At 33.6% G+C, this 20,926-nt stretch overlaps 2 protein-coding genes across 2 annotated transcripts; both read right to left on the bottom strand.

Annotated features, from left to right (window-relative positions):
- Window positions 1–236: 236 nt before the first annotated feature.
- LOC123917019 lies at window positions 237–3,155 on the bottom strand. Its single transcript, XM_045968623.1, has 2 exons — window positions 2,469–3,155; window positions 237–1,786 (listed from the first exon to the last, which is right to left on the bottom strand). The coding sequence occupies exons 1-2, from the start codon at window positions 2,547–2,549 to the stop codon at window positions 692–694; spliced, it is 1,176 nt and encodes a 391-aa protein (XP_045824579.1). The 5' UTR covers window positions 2,550–3,155; the 3' UTR covers window positions 237–691.
- Window positions 3,156–8,789: 5,634 nt separating this feature from the next.
- On the bottom strand, window positions 8,790–11,332 carry LOC123917017 (putative clathrin assembly protein At4g40080). Its single transcript, XM_045968622.1, has one exon. It carries the CDS (start codon window positions 10,971–10,973, stop codon window positions 9,822–9,824), a length of 1,152 nt encoding a protein of 383 aa, XP_045824578.1. The 5' UTR covers window positions 10,974–11,332; the 3' UTR covers window positions 8,790–9,821.
- Window positions 11,333–20,926: the final 9,594 nt, after the last annotated feature.

Below are 20,926 nucleotides of genomic sequence, written 5' to 3'. Positions count from 1 at the left end.
TGTTGTTAGCAACAGTAACATATTGGAACTGATAGATAGCATATTAGCAATAGTGAACTGATAAGTTGTATTCTTCATGAGCAACTCAGCACAGCTTATGATGTTCAAAATAGTTAAAAAGGAAAATCTGAATGAACTAAGCTGCGCTCAAGTGCTAAAAACAGTGTCTGAACTGAACCAAGCTATGTTTCATATAATGAATGCACAATAAAACTGAGTCAGCAGTGTTATGAATATGGACCAAGCAACCAAAATTAGACATATTTAGCATAGACAAAGAATAATAAGAATAAAAATGGGTCTGCAAAACAAAACTTCCCAAAAACAGGAAAAAGATGGAGAATTTTAAACTACTCTACTGTATATCTGGGTATCAGCCACACTGATACCAAATAAACACAGAAGTTCACAAAGGCAAGCGGCACTTCCAATCGCTGGTTAGAATAGATGCTGCTCCCCTTTGAATGAAGTTCAACTCTAAATTATATACAGAAATTCCCTCTAGATCAAAGAATTTGTCTGAAGAACTCAATGAATTTCCCAAAGAATATCTCACTGGACAATAATATTGCCCCGCGTGAGTCACACACAATCATCACAACCTCGGTGAAAAACTCCTACAAAGAACCACTTGAGTAGCACAAGCAACAAACTTAACAAAAAGCCTGTACCTTTAAATGATTTTCTCATATCATCTCTCTCTCATACAATTTCCAGGCAAGAGAAATTTATACTTCTCTGCATTTTCTAGAAGGAAAGCAGGAAGGTGAACTGCAGAATATGAATGGGGTATTGGGCCCATTTTACCGATGATCTCCTTGAAAGTGTACTCCTCAGGCAGCATGTCAAATAGATCAGACCCTTCGCAGATTACTTTCTGAATTCTGTCAGGATTTAGATAGTGAGAGAACCTAACTCTATCATAATGGCTGTAAGCTTTCATCTTAAAAATGAAATCACTGATACGTCGGAAGCAGAAGCTACAATGCCAACCAGCATCTGCCAACATAATGTCAGACTGGCGATAATGTGCATATCTTGTCTTTCCCGACTGATACCTGTGAACCGAAGCCCTCCAGCTCTTATCATCCAGAAGAAACTCAAACGAATAAAGATAATTCTTCAGCTGTAGATGCAAGACAGAAGGTACTTCATCGCACCATCTCAAGAGGTTAATAGTGTGAGCACTTGGTATCTCGTCCACATCAGACATAATCAACAAGTCATCATCTGTAATACCAGCAATCTTAAGGAGTTGATCCAATGCTACACGCTGATATGCTTCCTCAACAAACGGGTTTTCTCCTTTCTTAAATCTCCCACCAATAGTCCCATAAGTTAACCGGGGTTCAACAAATTTGAACTGGTCCCTATTACCGCTGAAAACTAGAGGCTTAGGCAATCCAGTAAATGTAGAGTTTGACTCGAGGAGCACAAATTCAGTTATGTAGGGGTACAATTCTTGCCAACGCAAGGTAAGTATTTCAATCTCATTACTAAACAACACAGCATCATAAACACGCCTTGGATACTCACGAACTCCCCAGCCATGAAGTCTACATAGATTCTCCATGGTAACATTGTCGTTATAGTAATGAGGGATAACATTGAAAGGCTTAGGTGGTTTTTCCCATAGTGGCCGCAGAAAGTAAGAGATTTTCTGTCCATGTATATATATTCCAAAGATGCACATTGGAACAAATGCAAACAGGAATATGTAGGTTTTCACATCCAAACCGCGCAAAATGCAGCGGATTCTTGACATGCCCGATACTTGACTTGATTCCTGCACATTTAAGTAACAAACAATCTTAGCAAACCGTAAAAATCCACCATCCATAATGAAAAACGATATGAAGATTAATAAACAATGCAGCTTCTCAAATCCCACAAAGATAAAACTTACAACAATTATACAACAAATGCTAGAATTTCTAATCATGAAGCTAGAACTGCATCACAAAGAGATTACAGACATGCCAAAAGACCAAAAACTAAAACACACAACTCGTCCCCCGTGACCGCGAGAAAACCTCTCACTAGTTCAAATCCAATTATGGCTGCAGCCCCTTCTCCAAAATTAACTTCCCAAAATAGTAACAACACAAAAAGAAACAAGATAAAAATAGAGGTGTTTAACAAATAGTTCAGAAGATTTGCTCAAATTTGAAGACCTAAAAAAGCAATATTATTCCCTTACCCAAATTCAGATCAAGCATATCTAATACACCCACAAACCCAAAAAAAAAACTATAAATAAAAAAACCCAAAAAATCCACAATAAACACAAACCATAGAGAAAAAGGAACAAATCTGGACGAAATTTACAAATCATAAAAAAATTGACTTTTCAATTTCATTTTCCAGAATCATCACAAACCCTAAATTAAACTAAAAGATTCACTTATATATTTCTGAAAAACATCATTAAATCACACCAAAAAAAAAATCAATAATTGATGATATACCTGGCCACAAACATTGCTACACAAATCATCACTCTTCTTAGAACAGTAATTTCCACCGTTTTCCGCCATCATCCACCACATTTTCGCGTCTAGGTTTTCTCACTCCAAAAGGGGGGAAATCAATCAATCAAAACCAGATCGATCGATGAAACCACCGATCCTCAGTAACCACAAAAAGAAATGTCGATTAACACACGTAGATCGGCGATTAATCAAATCACTTTTCAATCGAAATCTTAGTAGATAAGCAAAGAAACACAAAACGTGCGTTCTTTCTAAACGCGCTTTTAAAATTAAGTTAAAAAGAAAAAGAAGAAGAAAAAAGAAAGTTTATAGATAATTTTTTGAGAAGAAGATAAAAAAAATTCGGCGGAAGAATCAACGACGTTAACGTTGTAAGTAACCTTTGTGTTCTGTCTCTTTGTAAAAATGAGTGGCAGTTTTCGTCTCTACACAGTTATGAACAAACCAACTCAAAAATGTTCCGTTACAGAAAATGAAAATATCGATGCTTTTACAATTTTCTCTCTCTTCTGTTCTGTTCTCTTGTGTCGTGTCGTTCCTATAATTTATTAAATTGTTATTATATTGAACCCTAGTACTTTTCTATGCTGTTTTTTTTTTGTTTTTTTTATTTGATAAAATTCTCGGTGCCGCTTTTGATGATGATGAATAAGTAATGGCTGTGAGAGTTTTTTTATAAGCTATAGTCATGAATAGGTTAAATTGTAAGGGTATTGTTGTCTTTTTGGTTTTACGCTGCTGAGTGCGCTTTCCCCACGCGTTGTACTACTGACTAGCTCTCGACACTTGGCATTGAGTGCGTTATTTTTGTTTTTGTTTACGTTACTTTTTTTAGGTACTGTAACAGTTTTACCTATTTCACTATTTTGTGAAAAATTAAAGAGTAGCTTAAAGAATATAGTAATTATTTCTTTCTTGGAAAATGCTAAACAGTGCCCGGTGCCCCGGGCACTGGTTAAGAATATCAAAATGAAAATTTTATCTTGAAAATTGTGAATTCAATACCTTAAAGATGTAAAAAGTTATTATCTCTCATCGTTAATTTTATTCTTTCTTTTTTTAGTATGCTTAACTAGTGCCTCGGGGGCACTGTTTAGCATGACCCTTATTTCTTAATACTACTTGATCTTACATTGATAGATTAGTTCGGTGATGTTTCTCTTCCGTTCCGATGAATGGTAAGGGAGTTTTGTATTTGCAGGTGTTCTGACGTTCAAGTTATTAGTAAAAATGTGAAGCATGTGTTTTAAAAATAAGAATAATGTATCTGATTTATATGCATGAAAGAAATATATATATATATATATATATATATATATATATATAGCTTTCGACACTAGGCCAAAGCTATTAATGAGCATATTAACGTCATCAATGACTGTTGGAAAATGGCTGAAGAACCTTGTAGTCAGTAAATGTCCATCCTTCTGATGTCGTACGTTATAGTATGGTGGTATATTGTGTCTATTGGACAGAAACACACGATCTTGGACCTACTATATTTGGGTTGTGCCTGACAGTTAGGGAGGTGGATTTTCTCAGCTATTAAGCCTCACAAAATAAAGAGCGCCAAAATTTAATTTGTTATATTTACCTTTAAATATTTGTTAGAAATGGATAATCATTAGTTAGGTGTAAAATTTAAAACAATGTAGATTAAATTTTGATGGATCCGATTTTGAAAATGGATGGCTAATATTCAGCTGCTCGGAATCTATTTCCTAGTAATTGAATCATTTGTGTTAAATATTTTTGTATGTTTATAGGTTTGATTCCCGCTAAATGCATTTTTTGTACTTCATCACCCAAAAACTCAAAATGTTGCAAAATCAAAACGCCCCTAATCTTAATAGTTTGTTGCTCAAAGTCTGGCCACCTTTCTAATCATCACCCAAAATCATAAACCAATGATAAACATATATTAAAAAAAAAAAAGTAATAAAATGCTAAATTGAAATAAATGGATATGTTAAGCTGTATTTATTCTATTTGGTATTAGGGAATTTTGCAAGGCTAATACACGTGGCAGACAGCAAATTTTTGCTTTATAATATTCACATTCTTATTTATCAATTAGACAAAGATTTTTAGATTATATAATCTGACTGGGTCCTTTCAGTCCAAGAGAAGGAAGGTGTATTAAGAAATGGTACTACTATTACCTTGTCCTTAAACCTTGTTGACGTCGTCGTTTCATAAAAAACATTGTAATCTAAGTCAAGGTCGACTCATCTGTATCATATACTGAATAGTCCAACCCAATTCTGGCATGACACGACAATTTCAATCAAACATCATAAGTATTAATAAGATAAGATAGTAGAATATTATTCCTTAATATTTTTGGTTATTTACAAGTAACTATATATTAGCTCAACATTTTACCAAAAAATAAAATGGCTTAAGAGGAACACGTTGTGAGTGGGACCCATAAAACAATGAGATGGAAGCTGGCGGTGTAATGGGCCCCCACCACGAGCTGGTCGTTCGGAAGTGGGCCTGCCTCGAACTGCCAACCAAGTTGCTTAACGAACGTCTCGCAAACGGCCCCGATTCTCTCATATTCTTATTGTTATATACACTACCAATTGACGCAGAATATACTAACAAACTCAAAAAATATTAAAATCAAATGTGCATCTAAAACAAAATATTCAATACTAAACTTCAAACTGATCAAGCCATTTTCAACGTTATTTTTAAAGATTAAGCATGAACTTTATCTAAATTAATCAACTTGATATGAAGTGATCTAAACCAGTGGTCAATATGAAGTTCATAGAGAAGTGTATCAGCAAACATTTGATGCTCAAGTCAATACAAAAATATGAAATGAGATGTTTTAGGATTATAATTGTGTGCCTTAATAGTTAATATGTTGTATGAAAGTGTTGTTGGGCTATTTGGAGGAGCCCAAATAAATGTGGGTTAGTGCCTCTTGTGGTATACCTTTGTTATTACCCAAGAAAGGGGAATAGGGTTAATATAATATGAAAAATAACAAAAGAAAAAAAGGGAGAAGAATGAAAAATACAATAACAACATCAAGTGTTTTTGGGTTGTTTGTCTCACTTGATTCTTGTTGTATTGCAAGATCGATTGTAGATCTTGATGATGTTTATGTATGTCTCTAACTAGTGTTAGAGAGAACTCTGTTTGTACTAATTGTTGATTATAGTGGAGATATTAAGTGGCCTAAAGGGTCCCGTGGTTTTTACTCCTAGTTAACAGAGATTTTTCCATGCTAAAATTATGTTGTGTTGATCACTGTCGTTTCGTGATCAAAATAAGTTTTAATTAAGAAAAGTAGTAACAATGTAGTTAACCTTGGTCGTCTCACAAAGACCTCTAATTTAATAATTAGTAAAAACAAGAACAATGAATAACACAATTAGAAGGGGGTTTTGGGTTTGTTTAGATCGAAAGAGTATTAGAAATTCAATTGATAAAAAGACGATCAATCCATTGGTTTTAGGAAAACTTCGTTATGATTCTATCCTCGGTTCACATAAAATATTGTTTATATATTCATGCCTTGGTTGGTTTATAAGATTGGTTATACAAGCGATAAGCAGTTTTATACGAATTCATTCGATTAAGCAAAGAATGTGTTCAACTAACCATGGGTAGTGAACAAGCGTCACTTAGAACACGGTTTGTATCATGACAAAGTTCGACCAACCCTTTTTTGCTAAGTGCGAAAAAACCTACATCAATTCCTATTCGAACTAATCATACAAGCGATGAATCAATCCGAAAAGTCTCGCAATATATAACTCGAAACAGAGATTAAGCATCACTATATTCGAGTTTCATAAATAAATAAAGAGCATGAATTGATAAGAGAAGACAGTAAATAAATAAACTGAATTACTATTAAGAATTGAACCTCAAGAAGTCATGAACGATGTTCCCGTATACCAATGAATCAACCTAGGGTTTTTAGGCTTCCATGAGAGCAAAGCAGCCCTTCTTTTCTATTTTGCGTGAATACTCAATTGTCCCTGAAACCCTAGCTGTGTTTTTGCTTAAGTACTCAGAGAAAACTGGGCTTAAAAAGCTACGGGTCGAAAAACATAAGTTTGACCCGAAATTACATTATTTTCATAAAGTCTGGAACATAAACGTAAATATTTGACTGCTTTGTGCTCCGAAATGGGTTCTGGCCTTAACATGAAAGTTGTAGCTCTTTCTCTTGTCTTTCCAACGCATATTCGCACACCTCAATCCGATACTCGTAGCTCAAGTTATGATCTGCGGACTGAGAAGGATCAACATGCAATTAAATCCGAAAATTAATCAAAGAAATACATTAGAGCTCAATTATGACCCAAAGTTTAGAAACATGGTAAAAAGTTAATATTAGGCTAGAAGAGCTTCCAATATGTCAAAGTACAAAGCCATAAAATATGTGCCAAAATGCACTGATCATGTGTCGTTTAGTATGTTTTGTTAATTGTCGTTGCATTTGATATTTGGGAGAAATTGCATTATTGAATTATTCCGCTGTGTTTGTGATTTCCTCCCAACAAGTGCTTATATCAACTCTGATGAGGGGTAGTGGACCATCGATGGGGGAGGCCATGACAAACAATGTGTCATGATGTTTTCTCTTCAGGCCTCCCATATATCTTTTATACCCCAAATATTCCAATTTTGCCCTTACTAAAAACTTCGGTTCGCAGAAATCGAAGTTTTTTCTAGTTCAAATTCAGGAAAAATTCGGTTAACAGAAACCGGATTTTTTTTTTCAAGGCAAAAAAAATTCGGTTCGTAGCAACCAAAGTTTTTATTGAAGGGCAAAAAAGTAAATTCCAGGGGAAAAAGAACCGTGGGACCTAAAGAGAAAACATCATGTATCATCAATGGTTTGATCGAGCGAATATGAGGTGAAGAAAAATAAGTGAGATTGGGTATGGATGCAACAAACTATGGCCTATGGGATTGTGGCAATTCGAGTTCAAGGCCCGGTCTGAAACAGATCAGATGCCCACGAAGTCATTGTTCCATAGTGAGAAACATTGATCTGTGACTTGTTGTCTAGGAAGCAAAAGAATGCATCCATATCAGGGAGCAAATACTAGTGCACTCGTTGTTGAAGTCATAGTTTAATGGTGGAGAATGATCATTTGTTTCCTTGGTGACTATTTTGGGCATATAATAGTGGTTGCCAAAAATGTTGGTGCCACATTGAATGGAGTCGTTCTTAGTCGAACAAGAAACATGAAAGCGGAAAGGTGGTGGAAGGCTTATAAAAATGCACAAATTCCCAAAAATAATTTCTATATTTGCTTCCTTAACGTGTGTTCTTGGAGCACGAGTTAACATTCTCCTTTATACAAACCTTAATAGGAAAGTTGGTGTAATTTTCCCAATTTTATTTATAGTTAATGGGAGGCTAACTACGTACACTTAAATTGAACACCCAACAAATAATATATCCCCCTCACCATCATGACATCATCATAAATTGTCTTATGTACCAATCGTTAGTTGATCTACTGATAATGTGCGATATAGAGGAGACTAGAACTACTTGGTATTGTGCGATATAGAGGAGACTAGAACCACTTGATTCTATAAGTGACTTCTGAACCAGATTAGTGGGCTGAATACTGGTGGTGGGAAAAAAAAAATTGTCTTCATGCTGTCGTGGTCCTGCATTGCAATTTGGAACACAACTACTAGTAATCTAGTATGGTGCACCTGCGCCAATTTCTACATCCAGTAATATGTCCTATTTCACCGTATATCCACAACTTGTGCTCCATTCACATTCACTCTTTCATTGCTCCAATATTATATATTCATTCACTCTTTCTTTGCTTCGACACAAATCCAGTGGAATTTTGCTCCATTGTGCAAGTTCAAAATCAAAACTTTTCACTTTCAATTATTACTTTTTTGAACACTTTCACCAATAACTACCGTGCTAATATATAATATTGGCAATTACTTACATATTACCTTGCACAATGTAATGTTGTTATGTGCTAAAACCGTCTAAAACACGTGCCAAACAACGCGTCTTAAAATGTTTTAAATGAAGCCGTTTAAAAAAACTATGTGAAACACAGGCCAAACTATCTCTTTGGAACTATATCTATATGTAAACCTGATCCCATGTTTAAAACTTATCCTTATGTAGCACTACTATGTTGTAGCATTCGTCTTCAATTTCGTAGTTTCACACGTTTACAGTACTCAATAACGACACTCAGCTTGGTCATTGATTTTGGAACAAAATACTCAAACTACACAATTAATAAATTAATTTTAAACAATCTCAACCATTAATTAATTTAGATCGAACGTCAATATATGTTGTCGTGTCACACAAATACAATATAGAATATGTCTATGTTCTGGACTTACTCAATCAAGAGCCTAGCTTGCTACACTAACCTGGTGGACTTAGAAGCATAAAGGCCCAACATAGAAACATCCATTCAGTCCAATCTGAAGGTCCTGTGCCTCCCGCCTCGACTGTTACCATGAAATCTTCTCTGATCGCCTCCGCGACATTCAATAGTGCCATAGCACACGTTGATGAGCACCCTATCATAACAATCACACTTCAATGCTCCAACGGCTTTCTATCACCCTCCTCCAACACCACACGGCGTACAACTTTTCTGTTCTTAAACCTCACATTTTTTACTCTCATATTAATTTAAACGTCAAAGTACTTGCAGATACCTGATATCCCCTCACCTACTCAAACCTTAACGGTTTACTGCTAGACACCCGACCACTTCTTTGATCACTCATCTGTCATATCAGAATCCATTTCACTTCAATTGGTTAGGCCAAAAAACAGATAGGCATTATAAATAAATGAATTGTTAATTCAAGTCATGCTACTATGCTAGTATCTCTACTATTGCAGGATAGTGCTAACTGCTAAAATCAAATAATTAGCTACGTGGACACTCAAATTACCACTCATCTTGCTACCTTCCAATAACCAATTTATCACACGAGTTGTCTCCACCACACTAGAGTGTGTGTGTCTCTCTCACATACATACTCATACATACCTGCTTCTATGATCTTCTACAAGTGCTTTTTCATGATACTTTTTTTTCCTTTTTTTGATAATCACTTCTAGTGCTTTTCTAAAGTGAATATGATTGAAGATTCCTCTCAACTTTTCATTTCTTGCATGTACATTCTTTACATGACAAACAATTCTCTTTTTCTTCTTCCAATAATCTTATAACAATGATCAATTCATCATATCATACCATAACATAGTAATAGTACTATAAGAAATGAGCAAATTTTGAATAATTCTATATTTACAAAATTACATTAACATGAAAAACTTCACAACAATCTTCCAGATGGAAACCAGAGAGAATCACGAGAATTAATAACTCTAGCAGAAAACCTATCAGACTCACTGAACCTTAATTTTCTTCCTTCCTTTTGCACCTTACCTTTTTCCTTATACACCTCCATTCCAACTTTATCTTTCACATCACTCACCAAATCCCACAATCTTTGTTGTGACTCCAAAATCATCACCACCCTCTCTTTACATTCTTCCAATCTCTTCAAACAACAAACCAATTCAACAGCTTCTCCAAATTCAAAACACCCCAATCTCTCTTTAAACTCACTCACTTCAACAATCACCACACTTTCTATCACTACCCAATCTTCACTCACCAAATTCACTATCTCATCAACCAACTTGTTCTTGTCTTTGTCTCTGTTCTTGTCCCTGTTCTTGTTACCTTCATTTGAAGCATGATTTGGTCTTTTGCAAATTCCCTCAACAAGGGTAACCAAAGAATCAAACTCCTTCAACAAATCACCATTAGTAAGACCTGAAACACGTTCCTCAGCATCGATTAAAGATTTTGCAAGAAAGAAAAAACCCAAGATTCGTGAAGTACAGAGGATATTCTCAATATGTTGAGCAAACCAACGAACCCAAGAAGAAAGTTCCCAAGATGTTGGATTTGTGTTATGTCGAAAATTCGAGAGATTAAGATAGTTTCTTCCACCAGTAGAAGGGTAAACAGATAACTGATCTTGAAGTATGAAGCTTCCATGGCTGATAATATGATGAACAACGATGAGAGATTTGAGTGCAACAGCAGCGTTGTTAGTGTTTTGAAGACGATCCATAAGGAGTTCAAGAAAAGATGAAGCGGTGGCGCGTGAGCCATCGGAGGAAGAGAGGAGAGTGGAGATGTGTTTGTGGGTTGGAGGAGTGAAGGAGTTGTGTGTGGTGGCGCGTAGAAGAGAGAGTGTGGTGGGTTTGGAGAGTAACACTGCTTTGCTTTGTGAAGCTTTGTCTTTGATTATGCCAATAAGGTCTGTGAAAAGTGTGAGTTTTGTCATGTTTTTTGTGTCGGTTTGTGGTTTTTCTGAGTTTGATGAGAAAGTCAAAGAGATCACAAGAGACACACGAACAACAGTGTTGTTTTCAGATTGTGAGAAGAGAAAAAATGGTGATCTAAATTTCATTAAAGAATCATTTATTTGTGCATATTTTAGTACAACTCATTTTCAATATCACATCATTAGTACATTTTTATTTAGTTGACACTCGGATATATACAATTTTTTTTCTTTCCAGAGGCCAGAAATTCTAACCGATTAAGACGGATAAATAGAGTGTTTGAAATTCGAACTCCGATTCTGCATATAAAATTCGGATGTTCTTACCAAGCTAAGCTTATGGGGACTCGAATATATACATTTTATTTGGATATGTACTAATATATTGTTGAAGTAAAAAATTCTGATAGATTTAAAAATTAAAAAATAATATTTATGAATTTGTTATAATTATTCACTTCGGTATATATTTAAGTAATATGTGTATTAAAGAATTCATCTTTGATAGCGCTTGATTGAGGAGTCACTTTGTAACCTAGAGATATTTGGTTCGAAACTTGACATTAGAAAGAAAAAAAAATTCATCTTTCTATTAAAAATAGAGACTATTGTTACAATTATTTTAGATGAATTTGTATAATATATATATGAGACAAGTTTTTCATAATATACAAATTTATTTTTTATTAGATTAATAAATCTTATAATTAAATTAATATGTCACATCACATATTATTTAATCTAATTGTTTGATTTGGTGGTGAGAAATTTGAATATAATACATGAGAACTAAATTCGACTCTCATCGTTTTCATGCTAAAAAAAGAAAAGATAGAATTAGATGGCAAGCAATTAATGTGTACACTAGTGGATGTTTAGATCTTGAATCAATAGTAGATATTGTTTGGTGATGTAATTTGAATCCTCTAATTTCAAATTGATAATGAAATCTACTGCTGCAAATAACTGTGGCCTTTTGATCCACATATGACCAAATCACAATATAACCGGCTTCAAGCCTTCAACCCTATTTTTTGGAGGCTCTATTTGTTGGGTTGAGAGAGGCGAGAATTTCACTCGATTTGATAAATATATTGGGCAATCTTATAAGTAATTATTTTATGTTTTTTGTTTTTATAATTAATATTCGGTTCACTAGATCGTCTAATATGATTTGAGGGTCAATTCTGACATGAAGTGGTTCCAGCTCCCTCACGATCGCAGTTGCGGGGATCGAACGATGGTTCTTTTTGCCAAGTCCAGCTTACTCAATGTGCCACGTGGCCCAAAAATGTCACGTCAACTTTTTTAGTAAAATTATTTTTGACTAAACTCTTTTGGTAAACTTAACTGTCATAGACCAAATTGACTAATAGATTGCAGAATTAAAGACTAATTTGTTTTTTTTTTTTTGAGTCAGAGACCAGAATGACAATGAGTTTCACATTTAGGGGACTTGTGAGTCATGTTGGATTCAAATTCTTCGTATATTTCTTGATGATAAAGTAGAGACTATTGTTCTCAGACTAATTGCTCTGCGATCTCTTTATTCCATAGATGTAATTTGACAATTTTTTTTGACTTCTTGATAATTTAAATAAAGACTAAAAAAAAGTAAATTGCATTCAAAGCAATCAACAAGAGAGTAAATTTACGTCTTCTTTTTTTTTTTGAAACAGAGAGTAAATTTACTTTCTTTTTTTTTTGATTCAGAGAGTAAATTTACTTGAAATTAGAAATTATGTCAAATGTAAATGAGATGAAAGAGTAAATTTGACTAAAATAAATTAAACAAATGTAAATCGAACTAGCTGAAATGTAATAAGTTGTGAAAGTAAATGTTTGAATTGTAAAACACCAAGAAAGGTGAATTGTTGAAAGATATACTTTTTTTTTTTTACAAGATATACTTAGATTCTGATATACACTTTTTTTTTAACAGCTATATACCTTTTTAAGAGTAGGATTTAGAACGTAAGTATATATCTAACCTCTCTACCAGTATTGATTTGGAATCTTATAGTGTGTTTATCCGAAGGTTTCAGATTCGATTCTTCTTAGTATTATTTTTGGTGGGCTAATTCATACGTGCTAAAGAAAACTCTAGTTTTAAATAGAGCCCCTACAAGGGGATAGCAGAATTGGTCTAGTCGATCTTTGAGCCGAATATCAAATTAGTGTTATTTTCATCGGCTCATCAAATTTGTTTGCATGATTGCTTTCAATTTCTGTAAATGATGCGTGGACTTTAACATTTATCTTTCGTATGTTCATTAATCATAAAAAAAGTTTCCAATCTTCCGTAGTTATATATGTTACAATGACGTCTGTAAATGGTGCTTACATAGTCTTAAACTTTGCAATTAACAATAGTATGCTTGTTTTAGTTAATTCAGATTTAGTGTTAATAGTTGTGTTAATCACAAGTTGGTTATTATTAGTTGAATGATTAGTTGTGGATTGTATGATGTGTATTGGGCCTAATTAGTATATCTTAGCCCAAGTCCATAATGTGTAAAAAGTGTATAAATAATAAGTGACATATAAGTTAGTGTTAATCCTTAAAAAATAAAAAATGAAATAAAAAAAAAAAGAAAAAAGAAGAAGTTAGTGTTAATCATTTTCTCAATCGATCACGTTTTTCCCCCAAGTGTTTTCACTCTCTTTTTCATTTTTTCTCTCAATTATGTGCGTGTTCGTCACTTCATTAAGTTCATAGGGAAGAAAAAAGTACAAAAAAATAAAAGGAGGCTAGGGTTTCCATCAGAATAAACAAATTTTATAGTAAGCATATGAGACTAAACTATCTTAAGTTCAAATATAGCCATTATAATTTATAATCCACTAACATATTATTTAACCTAACTCACTTCCATTCTCTCTGTTTTTTTTTTATCATTGTTTTGTGTGTGTTCATCTTCTTGGTTGTGAATCAAGAATTTTGTTGCGCCTAATGTTAGAAATCGTGTATTTCGCCTATCCTGTGCTCATTTTCTAAGTGCATGTGAGCCTATCTTGCACCAACAATGCTCACAACAATCCTAATTAATTAAATTGAAAAATAAATATTTTTTTACACAAATCTCGACAATGCTAAACACCATATATGATATATTTATATAATTTCTAGATTTAAATTATTTTTTTCCTCTTCTCGAATACTTGATCTCTCTTTTCATGATCGTTTGTCCACACTCGATTAGTAGTATACGGTGTCAAGATATGATGTCAAAAAATGTGTACAAATAACACAATTGAAATGGTTTTGAATCATACTATTATAGTTTCCATTTGTGATCACAATGGATAGGGATTAGAAGCATATCTACTCAAAGTTAATTCCACTGATACCCTCCATGCTTTAACACAATAAACTAGCAATACAATCTATACATCATTTCCCAACCATCGGATCCAATCCGATAAAGAAACTGCAATAACTAGATATATCCTCAATAAATATAGTGAAGTTTGTGTGAAGTGTAAGGTAAGTTATCTTAAAAAAATGGAAGTTGAGCATTTTATAAATGAACAGATCCCTAAATTTAATATCTTAAGATTTTCGATAAAAGTATAATGTCAAACTCATTTGTATAGCCTATGAGTCCAATATGAATGATCCATTGACTCAGCTATCCCCTCGTAACCCAGCATAAATCTATATAGTGTTAAACTGACCACTAATGACATTCATGTTGTGACAAGTGTAAAATAATATATGAGTGAGAGGAGTTACTCTTAAATCCAATACGAATCATCCTCCAAACTTCTCTTAATTATCACCTAACAATCCCTTTTCTTTTACATGGAAATCTCACAACATTGAGATCTACTACAACACACCATATAATTGAAGGCAAAAAACCTTTTAAAACTTATAAATCAGCCTCCACAGTTTTTTATACTTTTTGCAAACAAATTGTATGGTGAATAAATAATATCAACAATAAAGCACTTTTTGTCCAAACTACCCCCAGCCAAGCAAATCCCACTAAGCCAAATCCTTTGAAATGTATCTTTTCTTCTAATAAACCATGTGGAAAAAGAAAGTTCTTTTTTTTTTACCAAATGTGGAAAAAGAAAGTTACACTTCAACAATTGGCTAAACGGCTACGATTAATATGTGTGTCGTCCCATTCATTGTCATGGAGTCTGAAAAATATTTGTAAGTGGGAGGTATTCATTATTTGATAAAAGTGCCCCCTTTTTTGTGGGAGTGGAATCTATAATATAAATCCTAAAAGGAAAATGATATTGACATATAAATTTCACAATGTGATGAAATTAATGAAAAACATTGCCAGATATTGGAAGATATAGAATAATAGAGAGAAGGGATAAAGAGATAAAAAAAAGAACAAGAGAGTATTACATTATGCTCTACCATAAGTATCTTACAATGTGACAAGAGTATTGCATAGTTTTGTAAAAAAAAAAACACTATATCACGAATTTTGCATCACGACCCCTTCGCGAAAGTGGGTTATTGAAACACGTAACATTAATATACACGGCATCTACCGTGATTTCCGCCAAAGTCCCTATTTGATTGGAGGAATTGCTATTCGTGAAGCATTCGGGACAAATTCCTTCGCACTAAATAGCATCACTCAAAAAAAAAAATGTACATGATATGATAAGGTTTAAAAATAACTTCTCATATTATGATGATTCATTAAAGATTAAACACTGAGAATATACCTCATATTTTTCAAAAAAAAATCACGATGATCAGACATTTTGTCATATTTTGGATCTTGCAAGAACAATTACATCTTCTACAACCTGAAATCGTTACTACCAGTAAACTTCTCAATGTCCTACATGGTACTCATGGTTCTCAATTAAGGTTTCTTCTGATTGCACCACGATTAGCGATAATTGTTGTGAAACTAAAGGACACAATAATAATCAAAGACTAAACAAACAATGCGATATTGTTTACCGAGTTCGGTCCATTAATATTGACCTACGTACGTCTAAGGGAGATAACAACCATCCATTCCACTATAGTTCAACCTTAATTTTATATTTTTCTCAAATCTCTTACCGTGATCAAAATACTTAACTTGATATAGTATTCTTCGAGGTGTAAATCCAATGATAATTCAATTCCAACCTTAGTTTGAGTGTTGACTACGAAAACTTATTTTTCTATGTGTTTACATGCTTTCACAGTCTCTTACCCTATTCACTAATCGAGCCTAAAAGCTCCAATCATAAAAAAAAAAAAAAAAAGTATCGAGATATATAAAATGAAGCTGGTTTTTCCAAGTGTCATCTTTCATAAACAAACAATGCATGCGAAAGGAAAGCGATGGACAAAAGTGGAGCACCAGGCTAGAAAGCTAATTAAAAGATCCACATTATTTTTTAGGTTCCACAAAAATCGCTTTGTCCCTTAAGTTCGTCCCACATGGTTTTATGCAAAAACATTACTAAATTATTATTATGGCTTAGTGCTTGTTGTAGGCCTGCTATAATTTTAAGCCCAACATATTATTATTTTTTTCTCATTTTATATTTGCGAAACATGACTTATCATTGAGAGAAAAAAAGCATAAAAAGATGCTCGTGCATGCGTGTATATTACCAGTCTAAGAGTTGAACAGTTGTATATGAATTTGGAGTTTTATGGTACAAAATCTAGTGGCCTAATGATTGAATGATGGTGAATTGTGGGTTACATATGGATGGAGGTACGGAAATATCTATATTCCCAATTTTTTAGCTTCTTAATTTAGTATTAAGCTCCGGTTTTCGAAAAAAGGTTTTGATAATTTAAAGTTCGTTTCAAAAGTAAATAGAGTCTAATTAAAAATTGTTTCATTTATTAAACTTTGATTTTTCGAATGATTTGTTTTGTGGTGGAGTTCATTAACCATTTCGCAAAAATATGAGGGAATGTATTAGAGTATTGATGGGAGTAATAAGAGTTTTAGAATTAGATATTTTTTTATCAGAATTTTGATCGTTATATTCTACCTTCTATTTTTCTACTTATTCTTTCTATTCATGGATTTCAATCCTCTTTTTATGAGGTGGAAATTAACTATTATCAACAGGGTTGCAAGCCTTATCTAGTCGACTCAGGTTCGGGGGTCTGGCCGCTTTGACTATTGACTTTATAGTGCGAGCACTATTCAGTGTCGAGGAAATGCCTCTTTGGGTGTCTCTTGGGTCTAATGCAGGCTCAGAAGCAAGCGTAAATCAAAAGTTGCATCAGCCTTCCCAGCCTTTTGCTCCTATCCAAGATGGGTCGACATCCAGCCTTCCACTAGTTTTGTTGAGCAGCCAGCTTCGGCTGCAAAACCTTATATAGCCCTCCTTTAGCTAGAGGGGGAGCATATATTCTAGACGAACTTTTCCACTTCGTTGCTCATAAATTGGAAGATCCGGGACAGCCACAAGGAGGGCTATATAAGGTTTAATCATTTGATTTTAGCTTTTTTTCTTCTAGGCCAAGTAACTTAGCGGCTAAAATTTCATTTTTTTTTTAAGGCAAATAAATCGAGTGGTCAAAGTTCAAATCATAGCCCTGCATATAAAATTTGTTGCTCATATTAATTGAGTTAAGCTCAAAGAAGTGATTTTATCTTGTTAATTTAGCTAAAATATAGTAATCGCTTGAAAATAAACAAAAAACTAGTCACCCTAATCCTAATTATTTGCATATTAATTATTTTGGGTAATAAGTGACCCAGCTTGCTCCAGGTTCCACAAACGAAAAGAAAACTCTTAATTAAAGAAGGGAAATAAGAAAAGCAGGGACAAAATTAAACTACTATACTATACTAGTATCATAAAAAGTGTATGCATGAGTTGTTTCAGAATCTGGAAACTTGGTTGCATTATATCATTAAACTTTTGGGTTGGCATCCCAAAAATGTTGAACCTGATTGGCTAACTTCAAACAAATAGACACTTACCTTTATGATCCCTAAATTTGTGGATTTCTTTTGAACAAGTGTACATGAGGTCAACCATACAATATTAATAACAAAATAGAATGCATAAGAAGGGACAAGAATTGTTATTATCAATCATCAAATTATTTATATGTTTGGGAAAATTAACACTAATTGGGGACTTTAACTTTAAGGTGGGTCCTCAGAATATCTATAACATTTTACTGCCATTTTGTCCCAATTATGGAACTAATATCTAACATATATTTATATACTTAGTATCTTTTATAGGCAAAATATTAGTGGTTAAGTCCAAGCTAGAACACATAGATAAGATGATACGAACTCATTTTTAGCTTAATCAAAGTTTATAGCTCGATCTCTAACTTGGATATGCAATAACGTTAAAACTCTTAGAGAGAGTTCAAACTCTGACTTGATCTTCAAGACTTGATCAGATTCCTTATTTGGATTTGTTCCGGTTGGATCTGTTCCTATGCCTTGGCCGTGTTCTCACAGTTAAGTGGTTGTTCGTAGCCATGATTGTTTTACGTCATTTTGATGTGTTTTGCCTTTGCGATTTGGATGCTTTTATGCGTTTCAAGTTGTTTGATTGTCGTTGCTTACTGTTTGTCACAGTGAGTTGTTGGTGCATGGATCTCCATCCGTGTTGGCGGTCAGATTCATTCACCTTTTTTGAAGAACTGGGCTTAGATGCACATGCAATTTGGTTTTGCACTCGTACGTGGACACGTTGGATTGTGCATGTGTTTGTGTTCCTTAATTCTCTTTACCTTTTTGGTTGTTTCCACTTTAGTGTATTTGCATTGTCTTTAATTTCCCTTAGGGTTATTGTACACTTGTGTGGCTTATTGGGTCAGTTCCCCTCTCCCAGTGGCGGATCCAGGACCCTGAATCAGGGGGTGCATAATTTTTATCGTACTTTTTTATTTTTGTAAATGAATTTTTATCGTACTTAATAATTATAATATATAAATATAAAATACACATACTGCTAAATTTATGATTTTGTCATCTTTTATCGTATTAAATGACTATTATTTTGTCTCATAAATACAATTCAGAGCGTTTATACTCGCAATTCTCCGGATATAATGTGTTTAAAGCTCTCAAACTAAGATCGTGAATTTTTGGAGTTTTTTCTTTCTATTCTACCCTCATTTTGAAAAAGGTATATAGTTATTAAAAAAGAAGAATTAATTTCATGAAAAATATGAAGTATGAGCTATTGAGAAAATGAGAATATAATTAATAAATTATAACTTTAAACTAACAAAATAACGGTTAAATAGGAACAAAAAGTTCTTTTAATAGTACACTAACAAATGCCCTAAGGATACATGTTAGTTTTTGCCTTAAAATGATGGAGTGAATAATATATATTAAATTTGTGAGACTTAAACTTTATTATCATTGTAGTTTGGTGGCAATAACCTTTTTTTTTATTAACATATGGAACACCTGTTCGATCCCCAACATTCATTATTTTGGGATTATTACAAGTAGTAATATGGAGAAGAAGAAAAAAAGAAAAGAAAGAAAAAAGCTTGCGCCTCTGCCTTTGCTAGTGCTACTATTGAAACAGAAAGGTAAAGTTTGTGTCAGATAGTCATAAATGAGGTGATAGATACTGGGGTCTAAGTGAAAAATCTTTAGACTCAAGGTGCAAACTAAAAAATTCAGGGTGGTCAAAATGCAAAAAAAATAAGATTATTAGTTCAATTTTTCAAATTTCAGGGTGTGCAGGTGCACCCCTGCCACCACACTAGATCCGCCCCTGCCCTCTCCCCCCAGTCTTTGTATTTCGTTTCTTTTTTTATCTACTTTTCTTTCGCTTAAAAAAAGTGTATTAATGTTTGAATTAAATTTCCAAACAAGTGCACTTTTCAAAATATTTACACAAATGTGGTAGGTCGTGGTTGCAACCATCGACTTAACTTTATATTAGAGTAAAGTTCTACTTAGCAATTACGACCGTGCTTTTTATTTCTAGGGATGACAATGGATATGGTATGGGTAGGGTATTATAGTACACATCCTCATACTCGCACTTTAAAAAAAATACCCGTACCCATCCTCATACCCGTGTGGGTAACAACTTTTGTACATGTCCCCATACCCTATGAGTACCTAAGTACTTATACCCGTACTCGTTATCCGCATTTTTACTAAAAATAAATCGATCCATTAAAAAATATCATATCGTTTTAATATAATTTTAAAGATTTTAATGTTGACTCATGAAAATTATAAACAAAAATTTAATTAACATCATGTTAAAGTTCATTTCTTTGTTGACATATTCACATTGTGTTTGTATTAGGTTATAAATAAACATTTTATTAAAAATGTGTAATAGTTTAACACTATTGTATTTTTTGAAATTGATAAACATATGTTATTATATAATAATATATATTATGTGGGTATAGGGCGGGGTGGGTACTAAGGTACCCGTACCCATACCCAACATGCGGGTTTTTACCCTACCCGTTATGAATATTATTTGCGGGTGTCCATTGGGTATGAGTCAAATTGTCATCTCTATTTCCTTCCTTTCATAATGTAAATTAACTTTTCGTGATAGATAAGTTTCGTCACTATAAGTCGAATTTGTAGAGGTAATGAACATCTCTCAATAATTTCAACTTCTACCGACGGACGAAACTTGTCGGTAAAAATGTGGAGAAACAGCATATTATTGGATCTTAGAGACTGTTCCTATCACTACAAAATTGTTGAAGGTGATCGTAACCTTTACCTACGGATATATTAGTTATAGTGATGGATTTGGTCGTCGCTAAAAGTAAATTTACACTTACAAATAAACAAAGCAAAGTTGTGGATGCAAACCACAACTTTACTTTAACAAAAATGGGCAAGTCTTTTCATATTTGGTCATCTTACTTGAAGCAACTTTGCTGCCCGTCCCATAGTAAAATCCCCGACCCCGAGTCCTAGAAGTGGGAAAATTCCGGTTAGATTTACACAAGCATGTTTTCCACCTACTACTCATATCCATACAGTTAGGCGAAACACATATATCCAATAACAAAGTTTATATATATGACCAATAAGAGCAACTATAATATAATTAACTTAAGACATTTTCTTTTGTGTTTCTTTTTTTTTTCTTCTTAACCATTACTA

This window comes from Trifolium pratense, linkage group LG3 (genome assembly GCF_020283565.1).
Source record: "Trifolium pratense cultivar HEN17-A07 linkage group LG3, ARS_RC_1.1, whole genome shotgun sequence".
In the NCBI taxonomy this organism is placed as follows: Eukaryota; Viridiplantae; Streptophyta; class Magnoliopsida; order Fabales; family Fabaceae; genus Trifolium; species Trifolium pratense.
Note: the sequence above shows the minus strand (reverse complement) of the source record. Positions and strands in the feature narration are given on the sequence as shown.